This window comes from Hydra viridissima, unplaced genomic scaffold, assembly GCF_058129835.1.
Source record: "Hydra viridissima isolate aposymbiotic clone 2 unplaced genomic scaffold, HvirCarnegie_v1 scaffold_4, whole genome shotgun sequence".
NCBI classification, from domain to species: Eukaryota; Metazoa; Cnidaria; class Hydrozoa; order Anthoathecata; family Hydridae; genus Hydra; species Hydra viridissima.
The window spans coordinates 12,985,348-13,005,506 of record NW_028324303.1 but is presented as its reverse complement, the minus strand read 5'-3'; the positions used below and the strand labels follow the sequence as shown (position 1 = coordinate 13,005,506).

At 28.6% G+C, this 20,159-nt stretch overlaps 2 protein-coding genes and 1 long non-coding RNA gene across 3 annotated transcripts in view; 2 read left to right on the top strand and 1 right to left on the bottom strand.

Annotated features, from left to right (window-relative positions):
* Window positions 1-1,049: 1,049 nt before the first annotated feature.
* LOC149889970 (uncharacterized) lies at window positions 1,050-4,022 on the top strand. Its single transcript, XR_016451385.1, has 2 exons — window positions 1,050-1,497; window positions 1,744-4,022. It is a non-coding gene; the product is annotated as an uncharacterized LOC149889970 (long non-coding RNA).
* Window positions 4,023-5,203: 1,181 nt separating this feature from the next.
* LOC145182996 (sphingosine-1-phosphate phosphatase 2-like) lies at window positions 5,204-8,666 on the top strand. Its single transcript, XM_090083678.1, has 3 exons — window positions 5,204-6,159; window positions 6,555-6,644; window positions 7,349-8,666. The coding sequence occupies exons 1-3, from the start codon at window positions 5,683-5,685 to the stop codon at window positions 7,898-7,900; spliced, it is 1,119 nt and encodes a 372-aa protein (XP_089939804.1). The 5' UTR covers window positions 5,204-5,682; the 3' UTR covers window positions 7,901-8,666.
* Window positions 8,667-11,857: 3,191 nt separating this feature from the next.
* The window catches only part of LOC145183060 (E3 ubiquitin-protein ligase UBR2-like), a 40,681-nt gene continuing 32,379 nt past the window's right edge, over window positions 11,858-20,159 (bottom strand). The window contains exons 32-47 of the mRNA XM_090083670.1: window positions 19,494-19,705; window positions 18,903-19,361; window positions 18,666-18,754; window positions 18,241-18,316; window positions 17,481-17,535; window positions 17,119-17,218; window positions 16,908-16,963; window positions 16,685-16,781; window positions 15,949-16,173; window positions 15,740-15,833; window positions 15,448-15,587; window positions 15,235-15,355; window positions 14,143-14,190; window positions 13,928-14,008; window positions 12,435-12,710; window positions 11,858-12,198 (exon numbers count right to left, since the gene is read on the bottom strand). Coding sequence (XP_089939796.1) covers window positions 12,057-12,198; window positions 12,435-12,710; window positions 13,928-14,008; window positions 14,143-14,190; window positions 15,235-15,355; window positions 15,448-15,587; window positions 15,740-15,833; window positions 15,949-16,173; window positions 16,685-16,781; window positions 16,908-16,963; window positions 17,119-17,218; window positions 17,481-17,535; window positions 18,241-18,316; window positions 18,666-18,754; window positions 18,903-19,361; window positions 19,494-19,705 — 2,271 coding nt within the window. The 3' untranslated portion in view covers window positions 11,858-12,056. The remainder of the gene's footprint in view (window positions 12,199-12,434; window positions 12,711-13,927; window positions 14,009-14,142; window positions 14,191-15,234; window positions 15,356-15,447; window positions 15,588-15,739; window positions 15,834-15,948; window positions 16,174-16,684; window positions 16,782-16,907; window positions 16,964-17,118; window positions 17,219-17,480; window positions 17,536-18,240; window positions 18,317-18,665; window positions 18,755-18,902; window positions 19,362-19,493; window positions 19,706-20,159) is intronic.

Genomic DNA, 20,159 nt, shown 5'->3' with positions numbered 1-20,159 from the left:
ATTATTTTAATTGTAAGATGTAAATAAACATTTTTCATTAGTTATTTTTTATACATAATATTTTTTTACATACTGATATAATGCTAAAACTGATATGAAAATTAAAAGCATAAATATCTTCAAAACTTTAATTGATAGAGAAAAAAAAAAAAAAAAAAAAAAGACAAATTTGAAATCAGCGGGAAAAATGCTATACGAAAGTACACATATTTCTGAAGATTAAAAAAAGTTGAAATTTATTGACCTGTGTTATTAGACGCCACATTGTTTTAGATTTTTGAATTATTCTCTAAAATATCTTTTATAAATATTACGGAATGTATTAAGCAAGACTTTTACTAATTATGTAATACAATATATTCTAAAGCAGCTAAAATTATTTATATTAAAAATATATTTATTTAAAACTCTTGATTTCCTTATCAAGTATGCTTCAATAATATCAAGTTGAAAGTTTATTTTTATCACGGTTGCCATATAAAAAAGAAAATTTAATGTTAAGCCTTAACTTACGAGTAAAAGTAGAGGCAAAATGAAGATAAGTTGAGTATGGGTAAAAGCCGGGGTCATCAATAAGCGATTTAAGGCAAATGCTAAACTTCGAAAGCGGTGACACCATTTTTAATTGAAAACAATTTTGCAGAGGTAATTGCTTTTTTATTTCCTCAAAAATCCTGAGTGTATCTTACTAAACTTGCGTACATCTTGCGTAGCTCAGCTAAGGTTATGCAAATAATAAGCTAATTTTTTATTTTTTTCGTATTCACCGACATTTCGCAGCATTTACATAATGTTACGAAAAAAAATTGCATTTACTAAACTTAAGAAAAAATTTACGCAAGTTTGATGAATACGACTTTGCATAATTTATTCCAAGTTTATGTTAAATAACTTACGCTAAATTTATGTTAAATTTTGACTTCAGAAAGTTTAGTGAATACGCAGCCTTGCCTTCTATTTTTCGGCCTATTTATTCAACATATCCGTCCGTGTGTAAAGTAGGCCATGTTACTATTACATTTAAAAATATAATAGCAGTTGTGTAAATAAGAGAATATATTTTTATAAGGTTGCAATCAAACAGAAAACAAAGTTTATTTGGGAAAAACCACGAACATCCAACTTTTACAAATTTTCGAAACTGTGTCTTTTTCATCATGTTTTGGAGCTTACTTATTACTGCTGATAGTACCCTAGGGAAAACCACAGTTATTAGATACCATCGTTGTGTTTAAATATGGTTAACATTAAAGACTACTGAAGTCTTTAAACACAAATTTCATTTTTCTTAAAAGTAGAAAAAGTGGACGGCTGTGGGTCTTCCCCTGTAGCCTTCAAATAGATACACAAAGCTGATCAAAACCATCACTAAAGTTTTTCTCGAAGAAAGAGGCCAAGATTGTGAAAGTTTTTAACATATAATTTGTTTAAATGTGTTTTGTATGAAGGAACTTATTTAGAGTTACAAAATAAACTATTAAAAGTCACTTTCTAAATGTAAGTTTTCTTCATTTTATGGCTTCATTTTACATGCGATATATGTTATCTTACATATGTGATACTAGTATATGCGTGTACTGTAGTTAACAAATACACACTGCTGGGTAAAATCCTTTTTTTTTTAATAATTTGAAATCAAAATACATGATTTAAAAATTCTAAAATCGTTGCTTCAATTGTTTGTATTGAATAATAAACTGTTTTTATATATAAACTCAATGCACATCATTAACTCTCATTTAGCAAAAAATCAAACTAACATCAAACGAAAGTGAAGAGTTATGAAGAGTTATGAAGAGTTATGAAGAGTTATGAAGAGTTATGAAGAGTTATGAAGAGTTATGAAGAGTTATGAAGAGTTAAAGAGACCAATTTTTTCAATTTTTGAACAAATAGTAGTTAATTTAAGCCTTTATTTAGTTTTATCAGGGTCAACATTCCGAACATCGTGTCAGATAGTCTGTTTCGTCTGGGTATTTCAAGTAGGGCTGCAATCCTAAAAAGCTTCATAGCTGCTGACGAAGGAATATGCATTTTATCTGATGAATGTATTTTATCTGATGAAGATGCTGTATTGTATCTGATGAATATCTTCTTCACTATGTTACCACATTACTTTTGAGGTGGTGTATCATGGTACGATTTATGCCCGACAAGTAGGACTGGATCTGGAATAACAACATAAAGTTAATCAAAGTTATCAGTTCATGATTAATGAGTATAGAGCATCAATAGTCAGTTATCATTACATAGGTGGTACCTAAATCTGTATGGGGTTGTAAATAAGTATAGCTGCTAGTGTGTTGCCGTAAGTAAGGTTATTATCGCTAACAACTGGTATCTCCTTCTTGTTCAGATAACTTGTTCAAAAAGTTTGATAATGTTGTTACAGAACCAAAAGCTAAGTAAACTATCACAGAAGTTGACTCTACCCACTACAACTTAAAACCTGGGTGTAACACTGCAGCCATCACTGCTTCTCTAATACGATTTTCAGTGATGTTCAAGATAAAAAACTGCTCTAGCCTTTTTTTAAAACTTGACAATGGTTAAATTACCAGTGCACCAAACAGTAACATGCTGCCTTCTATTTACATTTTTTGTATATAATGCCTTAAACAACAATGTCCCTAAGGCAATAACATATCATAGGAGCAATCCTTATCACCTCACAATTGATCTAGTTTCTCAGCTAATGGTTCTATCCCAGTTTTGATTTCCATCAAAAAATCAATTTCATTTCTGATAAACATTGGCAGTTGCAGTGCATGTGCTGCATATAGTTGCAGTGCAACTGCAACTGCAACTTATCTTTCAGTTTTAAGATCCTGCATATTGCATTTTGAGGAGGGAAAAAGAAAGAAATTATAAACATAATCTGTAAGTTTTATTCCATTTAAACATCAAATTTATTCAATCGAAGAAACGTGCGAAACACCCAAAACACCAGGTGGACAAACATGTACTGTTGCATGGAAAATAAATCAATCACACCACTAAAGTTTAAAACCGTTTTCGCAATACCAGAAATTCAATTGCAACTTCACTGAAAAAATGGTAATAGTTCAATTAGCAAGGTACGTGAAATATCTTTTTGAGAGACTTTTGATTACATATTATTATCTGTATTTGTTAACATTAAAACAATATATTTGAATTAAATGTTTAAGAATATTTATTGAAACGAGAAGGACCATTAGTAAGTATTATTATCATTTCATTTATATTTCGATCGAGGGATTATTATATTGTTATTAACTGTATTAAGATTTTGTTGATAAGCTTTACGTAGGTTTAAAGTGTCATAGGGCGAGAAGTCTACCATAACAAGAACCATAGACGAGCCATACACGCGCAAAACATACACGAACCACACATGCACACTTACTTAAAACTGAGGGCAACCAAACACCCTAACATAACCAAACATATCCAAACACTTTTCCGAAAAACTAAAAAATCACCTTCTCTTACAATGCCTAGCACTCCATCATTTTTGCATTGATTTTGTCAGTTAAGGTTTTTTGTGACATTACTTTAGCTCCCGGGACCACGCCCCCTACAAGTGCCACAAATGCACGTTTTTCATCAGACTTAATGGTCATATGGAATCATAAATACAATCTACAATCAAATTGTTAATTTAACTCGTTTGTTCTGTTGTTTGCTGTTGCTGCTAGACTTCTATTTTTTGTCTCAAATTTGTTGACCAATGACGTGTGTTCAATCTGGGTATAAAAAAAACCATTCTCTGTATCTTTACTTTCACCATAAAACTTCTCATCCAATATCACATTTAAGAGAAATACGAATAATAGTACTACAAACCCTCAGTGTCGCAAAAAAGTGCTACTTGCATTTCTGGCTTTTAATAGCTCATTGCTGATGCAAGTAACAGTTGACCAAAGAATTGTCTTTTTCTAGAATTATTTTGAAGAAAGTTCCATCAAGAATAACCGGTAAGTTTTATCATCGGCCATCATGTAACATAATTTAGATGTAAACAATACAAATAACAAAAACAACATGGATTAGATAAGTAGAGAAATAAACGTTAAAGTTGTAGAGAAACTTGTAGATAAACTTGTAGAGAAATAAACGTTAATTTACGCGAAATTTTGGTACAATTAAAAGAAAATTTTAAAGTCTAAAGAAAATGATTTAAATATGATTTTAAGGTTCCAAAATCACTAAGGTTTTAAGGTTTCAAAATCACAATAAGGTTTCAAATTCAAATTCAAAATCAAGTTATGCAAAACATGCTTTCAAAAAAAATCACTGTTCATGATTTAAATCATGATTTTAAATCTTACCCAAAACTGTATATACCAATGCTATACTCAAGATATGCATATATTATGCTTAACATACGCATATGTTAAACAAAAAACAAACAAGTTTTCCAGAGAATCTTTTGTTTCGCTTCGCAGATAAATTATGCATCCAAAAGTCCCAATTTTTGGATGCCTAGCTTTCAAGCCTTTGAGTTAACTTTAGACTGGAGGGATTTTTTTCCCGATCAGATGTAACCAGTTCAAACATCATGATCTAGCTAGGGTTTATGATGTAACCAATACTTCTGATTTATTCTCAGACGTACTTAGGAGGCTTCGTGGATAAATTTGATTGGTTTCCTCCGTTGTGAGACTTTTCTATAGTTTTTATCATCATAAAAACACAAACATTTTGCATCAACTTTTTTTAAAAACGATTTATTCATTTACATCTTTTGAGCATGGAGACCTTTAGAGTTGTAGCAAGATACTAATCTAATGCTCTGGATCGTGACTTAGCTCAAAGGTCATGGTTGACCCTTCTGATGGTTGCCTATGACATCTCGATCTTTTTTCTTATGCATTTCACAAGCTATCCTAGACAGGACCTTATAAATTAGCCTTTTTGCTAAAACAGCGTTTTCTTTCATTTTTCTAGACTTAAGTACCATTACCATAGGCTTTTAAAGTTGATGCAAATTTAAGCTGCAATTGTAAGTGAAATTACTTTTTAGCAATGCCGTCCATGTTACGTTAAAACTTTGAAGAGTATAATCTTGAAAGAATAATCAACATTGTGTTTAACACTATAATACATAGTTATTAACTTTATCTTATTATCGTGAATTAAAAATAAAACCAAAAGCATTATAAGCAAATTCGACTGATTTTAAATTGATCGATTATATTATTTGTCTACAAGTTTACGCAGAGTAATTTTCGTAATTCAAATGTCACAGATCTCCATTAATTAGGATGTTGTGTTAAACAACACCGCAGATGGCGCTCCTGTGATTTTTGCTTAAAATTTGATAAAATGTTGCAATACAATATACAACTTTTATTGAATCTGTATATACCATTTTTGAATCTCGTTTCTATGACGAAAGTATAGAGCAGTTTATCACAGAATTGAAGAGTGTTTTTATTTCAATGGCAGAACAAAAATAAAAAGATAGTAAATTTTGTTGTTGTTGGTGTTTTCTAATTAAATTCTAAGGCGATACATTTATGGTTAGATATTGTTAATTAAAACGTTCATTTTTTACAATTTATTACGTTAAACGGTTTTTTAATAAATCGAATTCCGCTTGAATGAAGGACACAGCGCACATTTTCTACTAGGCTCAAACCTACATTGATCCTCCTGTTACTCATCTAAGTTAGTGCTTTCAAAAATTTAAATCAGATGGGTAATGTAGACAGAGTAGTCTGGTTTCAGAAAAGCTGTGGTTTAACAAGAAAATCTAAAGTTTATAGTCGCCATAATTTAGAAAACGATAACGATTTCAAAGATAAGAATGACAAACATGAGGATTCTTTTGTTACATCCGATGAGGATGCTTATGATTATAATCCTTTCATTCACAAATTGTTCCAAATAGGCTCTGAATTAGGTAATGAAGCCTTCTACATAACATTTTTGCCATTTGTGTCATGGAATATTGATGAATATATCTGTAGAAGATTAATACTATTATGGGTCTTCTGTATGTATGCTGGTCAAGGAATAAAAGATATACTTTGCTGGCCGCGTCCTGAATCACCTCCTGTAATACGACTTGAAAAAATATATGAAAGTGAATATGGCATGCCATCAACACATGCAATAGCAGGCGCTGTCATACCATTTTCTTTAGTCTACTTTAGTTATGGTCGTTTTCAGGTATGACAACTAAATTGTTAAAATATATTCTTATATATATATATATATATATATATATATATATATATATATATATATATATATATATATATATATATATATATATATATATATATATATATATACGTTCATATTTATTTGAATATTTTTAACATATGATTGTTGAAGTTGTATGTTATTTTTTTCTTACAATCTATATTGTGTGTAGAGTGTTAATACTTGGGAAGATTTCTGCTCATATCATAAAAATAGAAAGTTTTTCTACATTTAAAGTTTTTCTACTCTTATAAAAAATATAGACTTTTTTTTGTATTTATAAAAAAAGTAATTTATTGTTAAAACTTATGATTTCTTATTTAAGAATTTGTGTTGCATTTTTGATTATTTTATTGTAGTATGAACTGGTATATGGTGTATTATTTTTCATTGTGTGGACAAGTCTTGTTTGTTTCAGCAGGGTTTATCGTGGAATGCACAGTTTTCAAGTATATAACTTTTTTTCTTTTTTTTCTTAACTAATCTTACATACAAAACCTAACAATGTGTTTTATTCTTTTTATAGGAAATGTTGTTTATAATTGTATTTTGTATGATGTATAACTTTTTTTTAGTATAAGAGCTAACAGGTATTTCTTTAATTGAAAAAGTTAAAGAATCCTCAGAACCATTGTCATATCATATAGTAATTTAACATTTTATGATTATTCAACAAAACACAGCAAAGAAGGTTTTTTTTTGTGCCATCTCCATGTGGAGCATTTATGAAGAATTTTTATTTTAGAGTAAATTTATTACTTATAGAAATAAAAAAAAAAAAAACCTTCTTAAGAACATAGGTTCTTTGCAATAGCAAAGTGATTGCCATTAGTAGGAATTAGATTTTGGGCATTGAGATGACTAATGAAGAAAGTCATAATTATGGTTCTAAATATTTCAATTTACTGAGGAATAATTAGAGAATATGCTTAGATAATAATTTAAGAATATGTAAAATCTTGTAAAACTAATTATAGCTAACTTATTTGTTCTAGAATTTATAAATTAATAGATTTAAAGCAGGTTGCTAATTTTTAACTGAAAATATCTCACCATTTTTTCCTTCAAATATGCTCAAACTCTTATCACAAAAGTATATCAGCTAAATTCCCATTAAAGGTTTTAACACTAAACATAATTTTCTTTTTTCAAGGATATTGTTGCTGGGCTTTCTGTTGCATCATTTGTAACTGCATTATGGCTGCCTTATCTAGATATCACATTAGAGATGTTTCTTGCATCCAGTAATGCTTGGATAATTATTTTATTAATTCCAATGCTTATGATTTATGTTTTCCCTACACAATGCATGGAAACACGTAATGATACTGCAAGAATCATTTGCACTGGTTGTGGTTGCACTTTAGCTGCATGGAATATCTATTACATTGATCAAGTACCATTACCTGAGCCTTACAAAAATGCTCCAATAGCAATGTTCTCCAGTGGATTTATACCTTGGATTTTATTCGGGGCATCTCGATTTATAATTGGAGTAGCTATCATAGTTCCTATCAAAATTTGTTTGAAAGCCCTTATTCATGGTTTTTTTAACTTTATGAAATCAGAAAATATTAAATCTACAGACAGAAAAGCCAATGAAATATTTACTATTCCATATCTTTTTATCACATACACTCTGATTGGATACTCTGCAATTTACATTGCTCCAAAAGCTTTTGATATGGTTGGTTTAATTTTGTGATGTTACAAGTTGTAGCCTGTCATAGATTTATATTGCTTTTCTGAGGCCTAGCTAGGAATGGTGTGTGATCACACTTGCACACACCACATCAATAGATAATGCAATCAATACATCTAAAATCCTAAACATCAAAACAGCTCATCATCTTGAAATGCTTCTATTTCTTATTTAAAAATCATTACAACTTTTTTGATTATGCTATGTAATGTGAATGGTGCTACCTTGAAATGTATTCGGTCATGTGAAAATTTTTTTAAAATTCTTCCTCTTCATTTTAATTATAAAAGGTTTATAGTAAGAGATCATAATAGTTTATTATTTGAAATCCTAATTATATAAATTATTATATAAGATAATACATAATGTTTGTAGTAAAGTTTTGAAAATAATAAGCATATACCAATTTGATATTCATTTATTTGTACCTATTTGTCTGTATTGCTGTCCTATAAAATCAACATTAAAAAGTTCATTGAGTTTTGTATTCATTTTATAAAATTTTATTTAACAAAATTTGTTTCGTTTTTTTCAACTTTGTTATGTTAATGCATTTTTTTTTTATAAAAATGATAAAAATTCAACTGCTTCCTTTCAACAGCCTGCGTTTTTTAACTTTTAACATTGTTTCTATTGCTAATATTATTTTAGATATCATTGTTGTTATTCTTGTTCATTTCGTTATTGTTATGGGTGTATTAGTGTAACTCTCCTAATATAATCTTCATTTTGTATCTAAATTTAATTCAAGATAAATTTCTTGAGATTATGTTGCTTAACTAATTTCCTTCGATTAATTGACTGCGCGTCGACGATCAACAAGCAGGGACAAAGTCTTATAATAAGATCTCTTTTCCGTGTAGTTGATTTAATAACAAATCCTGAAGAGAGTAATTTCTCCATTTAATTCAAGAATTTAACAATTGAGTTTTCTTCGCTGTTCAAAATAACTTCGTTACATTTTACTGTTATCCTACATGTTACATTTTACTGTTATTTACATTTTACTGTTATCCTACATGTTACATTTTACTGTTATTTACATTTTACTTTTATCCTACATGTACAGATTTGATGTTGATACTTAGAATAAATTAGAATATCTTACAAGAGAATTTTCTAAACTCAAATATAAGAAAAGAAGTGAAGATGTGCTAATTTTTTTAACTTCATTTTATTTTTTCTACCATATTTGTATTCAAATTTCATAACATTGTTTGATAAAAAGGAGATTAAACAGTTTGTTAAACAAACGTTGTTCGAGAGCTATTCTTAAAAAGAATTGTTCCATGTGACCTCCTTGGGCAGAAATGACAACCTCAAGAGAAGACTTACAAACCTATGACATATATTCATGATGTAATAAACGACATCAGCCTTCAAAATTTTCTCAAAATCAATTTGTCTGATTGCCAAATTTAATTGAGTAACGGTCTGTGGTAATTTAATTTCTTTAAGTTACAACTTCGTCATAAGCGAATAACTTCGAAAAAACTTACATAAAAGACGCAGTGGTTTAAAAAAAAAAAAAAAACTTATAAACTTACATAAAAGATTTAAAAGGCTGGAGAGAAAAAAAATTAGGCACATTAAGATTGTTAATTCTTTTTTAAAAAAACTTAAAAATGTAATAGATGATAAAAGCTTTATTTTTTTTTTCATGGCAGGTAAATGGCGTGGCAACAAAATGATAAAAACCTTATGTTTTGCATGACTGAAAAAGTATCTATACAACTAATATCAATGACAAGCTCACTAGTTGATTGCTTTTTTTTTTTTTAAATCTATTTTTTTATTAAATGCGTGTAAAAAAATCATGCTGGAAGTGTAAAATAACAATAACAATAATAATAATAATAATGATAATAATAGGGGCACAATCAAAGTGAAGGATATTGGGTATCGAAGATGGCTCCAGAATCAGCAACATAGAAATAGCAATTATATTATGAACTTCAGAAAGTCGTCGCAATCTAACATCCGTTGGGTCTAAAGAAACTACGGAGCGTTAGAAAAACTTTATATTTTTTCAAGTAAAGTTCAACCCAATATGAAGGTTACTGTGAGCCTGCTAAATCCTTCAACGAAAACCGTGTAAAACGTGTTTCTTCGAATACAGTTAAAGAGATTTTACTCGGAAATAAAATTGGTTTTTGCAGCCGTTAAAAAAACCAATAATGACGCCTAAAGATAGGCTCACAAGATTAAAGAAGTGTTAGGAGAGAAATGCTTAGTCTATAGGAGTTCTCAGTAATGAAATTAACTTTGATTTAAAAAACAGGAAGAGCAAAGTTTTTGTTAAAATATTTAAATCTAAAAAGTATAACAACTGCTTTGTCGTAATAAATTGCAAGGTGACGGTGGAGAATTTTAGTGGAGTAGGTTTGTGCAATATCTAAACAAGTCGAATCAACCAACACACAGACACTAAAGAACTGCATGGTTCCACCAGCAAGCAAACTAGTGAGACTATGTTTAAGAAGACATGGCTCTTACACACATATGTGTAAGGTATGGCTTTTACCCACACAGCTCGTATAGTCGAAGCTTGGGGGAAAATAAAATAAATCTAATACCCTGTCCATTTTGATCAACAGGCTTTTAATCCAATTGAATCTGTTTGGGGTTGAATGGAAAAAAGAACTAGTCAAGGTTCGAATTTTAATTATTAGTTTTGAAATTTATTGCTGCTGCGCCAGCTTTTATTTACTGTAGATTTTGCTACAGATTTGTTTATGTTCAGTAATATTTTAAAATTTGATTGTTGGTTTTGTATGACACCCTGTTGAAAAATTTAGTTAAGAACAACCTTTTCTTGGGAATAAAACTTAAATTTCTTCTTTAGTTTTCATTTTTATGGTACTTGAGATAAGCTTTATACGAAAACAATGTTTAATGGTCAATTTTTTATTTGAAATCACTATAAAAGATTCAAAATCAGTTTTATCTCTATCCTATGATACTAACAAAAAAAGCGTTGTTTAGCGTTATGAAGGACTTAAAAAGTAAATTTAGTTTTCCCTAAAACGTACAATGAAAAATCCAATTCTTCTTCTTCATATAAAGCCAAAGAGCTTACGTTTCTACTTGATAAAATAAGGCTTGTTTAAAAAAAAAAGGAATATATTTTACAAAAGTGTGCGTATTTCGCATGTGTACCGAATTGTACGCAAAACCATAACTCTGCTTTGCCATAGAATTTCATAACCTTAACTTGATTATAGTACAATTACAAACTTAAATATAGATTAATAGTTTTTGCTGATGTATTTTTAGGGTAAAACGCTTCTAGAAAAACAAATTTTATAAATTATTTACTGTGCACTTTTCAAACGATTTTGATTTACCTGTAGAAAAAGTATTCTTCGAATTGCTCAGAATCTTGACATTGAAAAAAATGAGATTAGTATTTATAGATTATACAGTCTTCCTCCAATAAAAGAAATTGCAAGGTTTTGTCATTAACAGTTAATAACAAAACAGAATTTATTTTGAATTCTCGCTGACTGTACCAACCCTGTTGAAAATCCTATAAATTTAATAGCTTTCTCGGAAATGATTAACTTTAGATATTATTTTTAACACATCTGCTAATTTCAACAGCACTCTGTGATATAAACAGTACAAAAGATCCATTTCTAGCTACAATCAGGTTTATGCCCCTATGAGCGAAAACATTTAATTTCCTTCTTCCCTATTTTATCAGTCCATATTTGAATCTCTTAAACTCTTAAAAAAAAACCCGCCACACAAATGGATGCCAATATATTGTAAGTTTTATTAACGGTGAATCGAGTGTTTGATTTTCGCTTTCGTGTGTAAAAACAAAAATTATAAGATTTAAATCGGCTATATGTAAAAGTCTGCTATACAAAAAAGTGACCAAGCTTTCAATCACTTGTAAATAATTGAGCTGTTTTAACAAAAAAACACTTTGATGTAAAAAAACACATCCAAAACTTATCAATCCGATTTTTTAATCACTATTGTTTGCTATAACATATGTTTGCATTACATAAACATTCTTGGGTGTTTTAAATCTTGTTATTTGCCTCTTAAAATCGAATTTAGACATCTTATTGCGGCATAATTACAAAAGCTTCAGTTTTAAGATTTTTAATATTCGCAAGAAACATAAGCATTGAACAATCGACATTAACTAGTACTGCGACCAGTCATATGACAATAAAGATCGATCAGCTTCAATTTTTCGAACAATTGTATCCGGAATTTGATGACTTATCCATATTTTCTCCAAACTTTCGTATCGCTTTTCATTTAAGAACAACGGGTTCCCGCGTCTGAAAAGTATTTTTTTTTATTTGTAAAACAAAATCTTAAAACAAATAAAAAGATCTGAGGTGATTTGAATTTCTATAACGCAAATGTAAATAGCAAATAACAAATGGAAATAAAATTAAATACATAAAAACGATAGAAACGACACTAATAATTTCAAAGCATCTTTTTTTATCACTCGTCAAAAAAGTTCTAAAGGTGACTTCTAAAAATGCAATCTAAATGTATAAATGTATACCTAAAACCACGATCTGCCTCGCCATACTGATCTAAGTAAGGAGAAGAAATAATCATGCCCATGTTATAGTTGTACAACAGAACAATTTCACTCTGTCTTATTCTAAAAAAAATCCCAACAGTATTAGAACAGGTGATCGAGTGAATCACGCATGATCCATAGCGTTCCTCTCTATGTTCGTTCTTCGTTTGACAGCAGTAGCATTGACTGCACAACATTTCCCCACACACAAGACACAATGATGGAAAACGACTGTGATCACCAGTGGTAGGACATCTGAAAAAATAAAAGAAAAAAAAAGAAAATGTAACGTTATGTTTTGATTATATAGCGTTTAAAAAATAATTTCTAATAGTTATGTTCAAAACTCTTAAAAAACTTCTAATAGTTATCATCTGAACTCTCAAACTGTGAGTATCAGTTTTTAAGTTTAAAGCAATATTAGTTGCCATTTATTTTATTTCGAGTTTTTGAAAAAAGGCAATCCAGAGAAGTCAAAGCCAACTCAGTATAGTATCATTCTTAAAACAGAGCAATCCAATTAGTTTAGCTCGTGAAAACGAGATCACTAATGCTGTGCTGAAGTTTATGGTAATGGTCTATCAAACATTTACAATTGCGAAATACAAAGATTTTAAGCAGCTTTTGGCTGCTATGGAGCGACGCTATAAACTACTCTCTAGATAAACGTTTAAAATTTTTTTTAGAAAAGAATCTGAGAAGAACCGTTTTACATGGACGGTGAAACATACCTCAGGAGCAAAAACACTAGAAAATAAACCATATAATGTTAGCCACACGGCAGAGTATTTTAAAAACGCTCTTGAACACCCTCCGGCGGAGTGGAATTAAATCCAGATGCTTTCATTTCATGTCAGTGACAATCAGTCTAATATTCGTGCTGCAGTAAAAGTTCATCATGGATCGACTTGAATTGCTTTGCTCATACTTTGCCGTTGGCTGTTCGAAACACTTTGGAATTAATCAAGGACCCTTAAGCTTTAGTTACTTATGCTTGGCGTCTTGTCAGTCATTACAACCATTCCCAACTGGCCACTGCAAGACTGATTAAAGTTTGCATTACAGTCGTTATAACAGAGTAAAAAATATAATTCGTTAAAACAAAGTATATTATGCATAAAAGTCTCACACACATGAAAAGAGCAGTTGGAATAGAACTGACTTTAGCAGAGAACAGACTTTAACCTGACTGCATCAGAATGAAAATTAGCTAAAGCATCACAGAATGAATGGGAATCTATGCTGAGGCAACCAAAGTTATTTCAGAAGCCTGGCAAAACAACATAATTTCTAACACAGAAAATTTCATTAATTAGATCATTTCTTTTCGAACACCTCTAAAAAGAACGTAGCGTTATATCAATAACGCCCATAATGAATTTTATATAAAATACTGATACATTTAACAATTAGATATAAGTAATATACATCTTGTAAAACTTAAAAAACTGTAAGAAAACTAAGTAACTTACTTAAAGCCTGAAGCCATATTGATCAAAGAACTATAGTCATGTGGTAAGCTTATTAAGCGTCGGGCAGTAAAAAAGCACTTTCTTTAAATAAAAAAAAAAAAATTAATCAAACCAATACTTTAGCAGAAAAAAAGAGACAAATATTTTGTTGTTAAAATGTATAAAATTTTTAAAAATATTAATCCAAACTGGTAATTAATACCAATGCAATTTACCTGTCATTAGCATTAGAAATGTTGTAAACCTCTTCGTGTTCGCACCATCTAAAATAAAATTTAACGGTTAAGCATCAGAATTATGGGCATTGCTGTTAACTCGGTTGCCATTTTCTTAAGCCTATACTTATGTTTCTAATTAACGATACAATGAGATGAGATCTTTTCTGAACTTAGGGCACAGAATTTTAAATGTAAATGGTAGATTTGCAATCTAAAAATGTTTATTTCTTGAAGTATTCGTGATAGAGTAGACTAGACTGTTTATCTGGTTAGTGATGCAATTAAGTACTTAAGTGATATGTATTTACTTAACTAAAATAATTTAATTTTTGAATAAATAAAAAACTTTTTTTACACAACACAGTATTGATGTTTTTTTTATTTCTGAAAACGCCAAAGAATTTAATGATAACTTGGCTTGTATAAAGAAAGTAAAAAAAAAAAAAACTGTAATCTAAAATTACTATCACTTTTGTTTGTTGAAGTAGAGAACGTTTTAAGCTGCAGGCTGCACTAAGTTAAGAACATTAAATGATGATGCGATATGATTTTTTGTTTTGATAATGTTGATTAAATAGTATTGATTATCATTAATGGTTTTTTAAAGAATTACTTAAATACGTAGTAACAAGTATTTTTTCCCCTAGAACTTAGCACCTCTAGGAACATTCTAGTAAAAAAATTTATCAACATTAAGCACATCAGCTCATGCAATTTAAAAAATGTGGCTTTGTAACAATGCTTAAAGTAGGCTTTTATTACAAATATCTCTATTTTCTTAGTCATTCAATTTTCGTAAAATAACAAAATTCGAACTCCTGAGACAATAGATCATAGAAAAAAAAACAAACAATCAACGCCCAGATAACCAAATCTAGGGTATTTTAAGTCTGCATATCTGATGTAATTTCTTTCTTCATGTTATTAAAGTAAATATGTAACAAATTCCCAACAGACACTTTCTGAGAAGGGGGGGGGGGGGGGTGAGAGGGGAGGTAAATTATTTTAGCTATTTAAATAAAACCTAAGAACATTTGGCAGCCTTTTGAATAAAAATCATAAAGCAAAAAAAAAAAAAAAAAAAAATACTGTTTAATCATCTGCATCACTTGTTCTTCTTGCATGAGCCAATTCACTGTGAATAGCTCATCAACATTTACAGAAATATTCAAGTATTTCATAAGCACAATTAATTCATCACAGACATACTCTAAAAATATATAGACAAAAGCTCTTTTTCAAAAAAGAGTACTTACTGAAAAGTTGCAACAAGAAATTTATGATTCAAAATAAGCAAAACACCTGTTTGTAGACTTTCTGGAAATTTTACACCAGTCAAACAATGAAAAAAGTAAGCAGAGCATCGAAGAAATGGCAACAGTGTTTCAATTAGATGTTCTTTCAAAAGATGACCATTAAGTTTTTGACTTTCAATATGAATGCTAAAAAAATTTAAAAATCTAATCTTGATCTTGTATCTAAGATGTATGACACCATTATTTGATTCTAAACTTTTATTGTCTCTTCTATTACTAGTATCATGGAGGATATTCTTGCCAGTTCTTGTCATAAATGAATAAAAAGATTCACTTACCCACAAAATAATTTTAGAGTAACATAAGTTTTGACTAAATCATTTTCATCTTCTGTAGACATTACTTCAATAGCATCTTCACCTTGTTCAACCTCTGCAAAGGAAATGCATGAAATAGAAAAAAATATGGTGCAGAAAATAACATTTTTAAAGTTATTGTTTAATAATATAGTGTAAATATAGCTTTTAAAAATACAAAAATAATTTACCTTCCTTTAAAAATAACGGAGCAGTCAGAAAAGATTTTATGATGTATATGGTCAAACATAACTTAAATACCACATCATCAAGCAAATGTGATGCTACAGGAAACCATCTTGAACTTTGAAACAAATGTTGAATGGCTGTGACAATGAATCTTAAACTAATCATTATACCAAACACATCCGCGTTAAGAATTGAAAATTCATGTTTGTTTGAACCACTGCAGAAAACTAAAGTACAAAAAAAAAACAAAAATTAACCAAAAAAAAAACAACAAAAAAAAAAACAACTTTATTACAAGTTTTCTTGTGAAATCCACTGCTTTTTTTAAATTTTGTTTCTAAAATTATTGACTAATCAATCTACATCTTTATATTAAAACAAAAACACAATGCTACACCCTCTCTTAATATTCTAAATGTTTTAATAAAACTAAACAAAATTTTGGGGTAAAAAAAAAACAAATGTTTTGTAGGTGAGTAAGGTTTAGTATAAAGTTTTTTTTTATTTAGCAAAAAAAAGGTTCTTAAATTTGGCTTTTCACATTGTACTTTAACAACTTACTTGAACTCATTTTTTTTTCTTTTAAACTTAACATCAATATTAGGATAGTTTAAAAGAAACTCAACATTGATGAATTCATCAAACTGCCATAGCTTATGTAAATAACTTTTTAAAAAATTCATTGGATTTACAAAATACGTTTGAAAAAAAAAATTCAATAAACTAAGCTTAACTTACAATTGAAGACAATTTCAGCAAATGCTTCAATATTTTCATAGGCAGGAACAATGCAGCTTGATTGAAGATGGTTAACAAAGGAATTTATAAACTGCAACTAAATTTTTATTAAATCAAACATTTTTCATTACCACTGATTTAAATCCAAAAAAAAATTTATAAAACAGTTTTAAAAAAAATAATAAAAAGAAAAAACAATAAAACTTGAAGACATAAAAATTACCTGTCTATCAGATACATTAAAGAACATATTTTTACCGCAAGTTCTAAATTGACATTCTATAAATTCAAAAACAAGTGGTGTAATACAAGAATTCCTTAGAACGACACTTAAAATAAAAAAATTCTTAAATATCTGAGGCAAAAAATTTGTAGATAAATTTATACAAAAAAGTTTTAAAACTAAATCCAGAGTTGAATATTCTAAAAAATACCCCAAGCTTGCAAAGTAAATGAACATGCCATCCAGGACATAGGCACAGAAGAGGACACAGGCACATGATCTATTGTTGAGGGTGATGCAGGTGATAACAGCTGTAAATTAGGATAATTAAGACTGTTCTTAGCTTTTTTTTTTTTTAAAAAAAATTAATTTTCAAAAACTATAATATGAATCTGTTCCAATTATTATCCCTACTTTTTACCTTGAAAAAAAAAAAAAATCAGCTCACAAAGATTGATGGACAAAAAATGCAAAATGTTTAAAATGGTTGTGCAAAAAAGATATCTTTTGTTTATAAAATAATGATCATATTGAGACCTTTTTATAAAAATCCAAAAAAAAAAAAAAACAAACCTCTAGAAGTTTCTTTTGGAACAACTCCATAAAATTTGGTGCTTTTTCTTGCAACCTAAAATTTGCAACTTTTAAAAAATTTATAAGAAAGAAAAACTTCTTAATACTACTAAATTTTAATTTTATTAAAAAGAAAAAAAAAGCAACAAAAAATTTGTCAGCCACCCATTTGAAATTTTTAAAAATTTTATACAGTTTGTCAAATTTAAACTATAATTTACTTTATGTACTATTATTTAGGTATTTTTTTTGATACATTTTTTTATCTCACATTCTCAACATAAAAAAAAAAAAAAAAAAAATCAGAAAAAGTTAAAAAATTAAAAAAAATCATTTAAAAAGATTTCTTCAATTTTACAATTGTCATTTTAGAAGAATATACAGAATGGACAGAATAGGACATCAATAGCATAATTTGATTACTAACATAAATATATCAATTTGATTACTAACATAACAAGATATCAACAGAAGCCAAGAGATTAACAGAGTATATATATATATATATATATATATATATATATATATATATATATATATATATATATATATATATATATATATATATATATATATATATATATATATATATATTGAGTAACATTTAACTATGATTAGACTGGGGTAAAATGAACTTGACTTAATTTATAGGAAATTTTAAAAGAATTTAAAACAATCATAAAACAATTCATTTTGATTCAAATGAAATTTATAAAAAAATTTATTTTAAACTGAAATATTCATGCAAAGTATAGCCCACCCAATAAATGTAGTGATCTTTTGAATATTCTCAGGTAACCAACCCCTCAATCTTAACAATCCAGATGGTTTAATTTCTAAATAAATAGCAATCCATATTTAACAATATTGCTATCTTTTGCAAAAAATTATAAACTTGCAAAAATTTTACAGATGTGAGACATGGATGAAGCATTTCATTGCTTATAACAAAAATGATTCATTTTTTGCCAACTCTTTGTTTTATAACAATTGATATTGACTGCTAAAAATTTCAATTTCTTCAGCCTATCTTTTTCTAACTGCTATTAACAAAACTGTAACATTCCCATTAAAAAACTATTTTTACACAAATCTTTAGAAAATTAAAAAAAATTGAATATAGATTTTTATTTTTATAAACTTAAGTTCAAAAAAATCAACAATAAAAAAATAACAATCAACAACCTTTCTTTGTTTGTTTATGAGATAACTGAGATGAAAACTTGTCCATATAGGCCAGTAATTCTGTTAAGCTCACAAAATCTGTATCTTCGCTTTAAGAAAATTAAAAATTGATTTCTTTAACTTGACTGTGTTGTGCTTTTTATAGTTTATTATCTTGATTTCAAATGTAAAATTTTATATATAAATTTGAACAATTAGTCATGAAAGAGTTATGAGGGTGAATATTTTAAAACATACTTTGAAGAAGGAGATTCAACTATCCTCGGGAGAAGTGGAAGCACTGAGTTACACAATGAGTTACATAGCGGACACAAGTATTCAGACATTGATACATCAAAACTGTTTTGTCGATTTGCGGAAAAAATTGAAATACTTGCACGCTCTTTTACAGAGCAGTAATATTTATCCCAACATTTACTATGAGCAATATGGCCACAGCTAGATACATTTATACAAAGTGAACTATCATTAAAAGAAGGTAGCAAGTTATCACTCTTCACATTTTGAGTTTGAAAGACACTAGATCTATTAACAAGTATCATGACAATAAAAGAATTTTCATGGTCCAAAGGCTGTTCTTCTTGACAAAGAATACATTGAACATGTTCAACCATATCTTCACAAGAAGATTTTTTATAACCAATAGCGATTGGAAAAGACATGTCTTTAACATAATCCATATTTTTAAGACCATCTCTAAAACAGTTTGGATTAAAATGATAAACAAAATTTCACTTTCTATTAAAAAAAAAAAGATAAGATTATAAAAAACAAAACAAACAAAATGCAAAAAGAGTGAGAGAAAATAGTCAGGATAAAACAACTTACTTATAGTCTCCTTCCATCTGAAACATCCCTGAGTGGCTTTTCATGAAATCTGTTTGCATTTTATTCATTTGTGCAATTATTCTTTCTTGTTGTTGTTTTGCTAACAATGCTTTTTTAGCCCTACTATTCTGTGCACAAGAATCATCTTCAGAGGGTAAATACTTTACATCCATTTTATGATCAGCGGAATACATAACTTCTTCTTCAAGAAGCTGTGATAGAAGCTTTTTTTAAATTTGAAATTCATACTTTATGCATCAATTGAAAATTATTAATGATAACAGAGATAAAAAGTTTTCTATTTTATCATAAAATTATGAAAATGTTGGGTTTCATGTAAATAAGTGCCTCTCTTTTCTGTAAATATTTGTACTTAGAAGTCTGAAATGAAGAGTTAATATAAGAAAAATAGGTTTCACTTTAAATTCTTTAAAAAATCATTATTTTTAAAGGATAGTTGTCAAAAGTATTTTATTGTTCCATGTTTATTTTTTCCTCTATCTAATCCAGTATACTCCCTATTTTGCTATCTTAGGAAATATTACAATGATATTAACTCTTTGGTTTTTTAAAAATTTACATTTGCCTTATTTTCCTCTTAAATACTGATAAGCCAAATATGGACCAAACAGTTAATTCAAAACAGAAGCTTTATGTTTCGAAGCT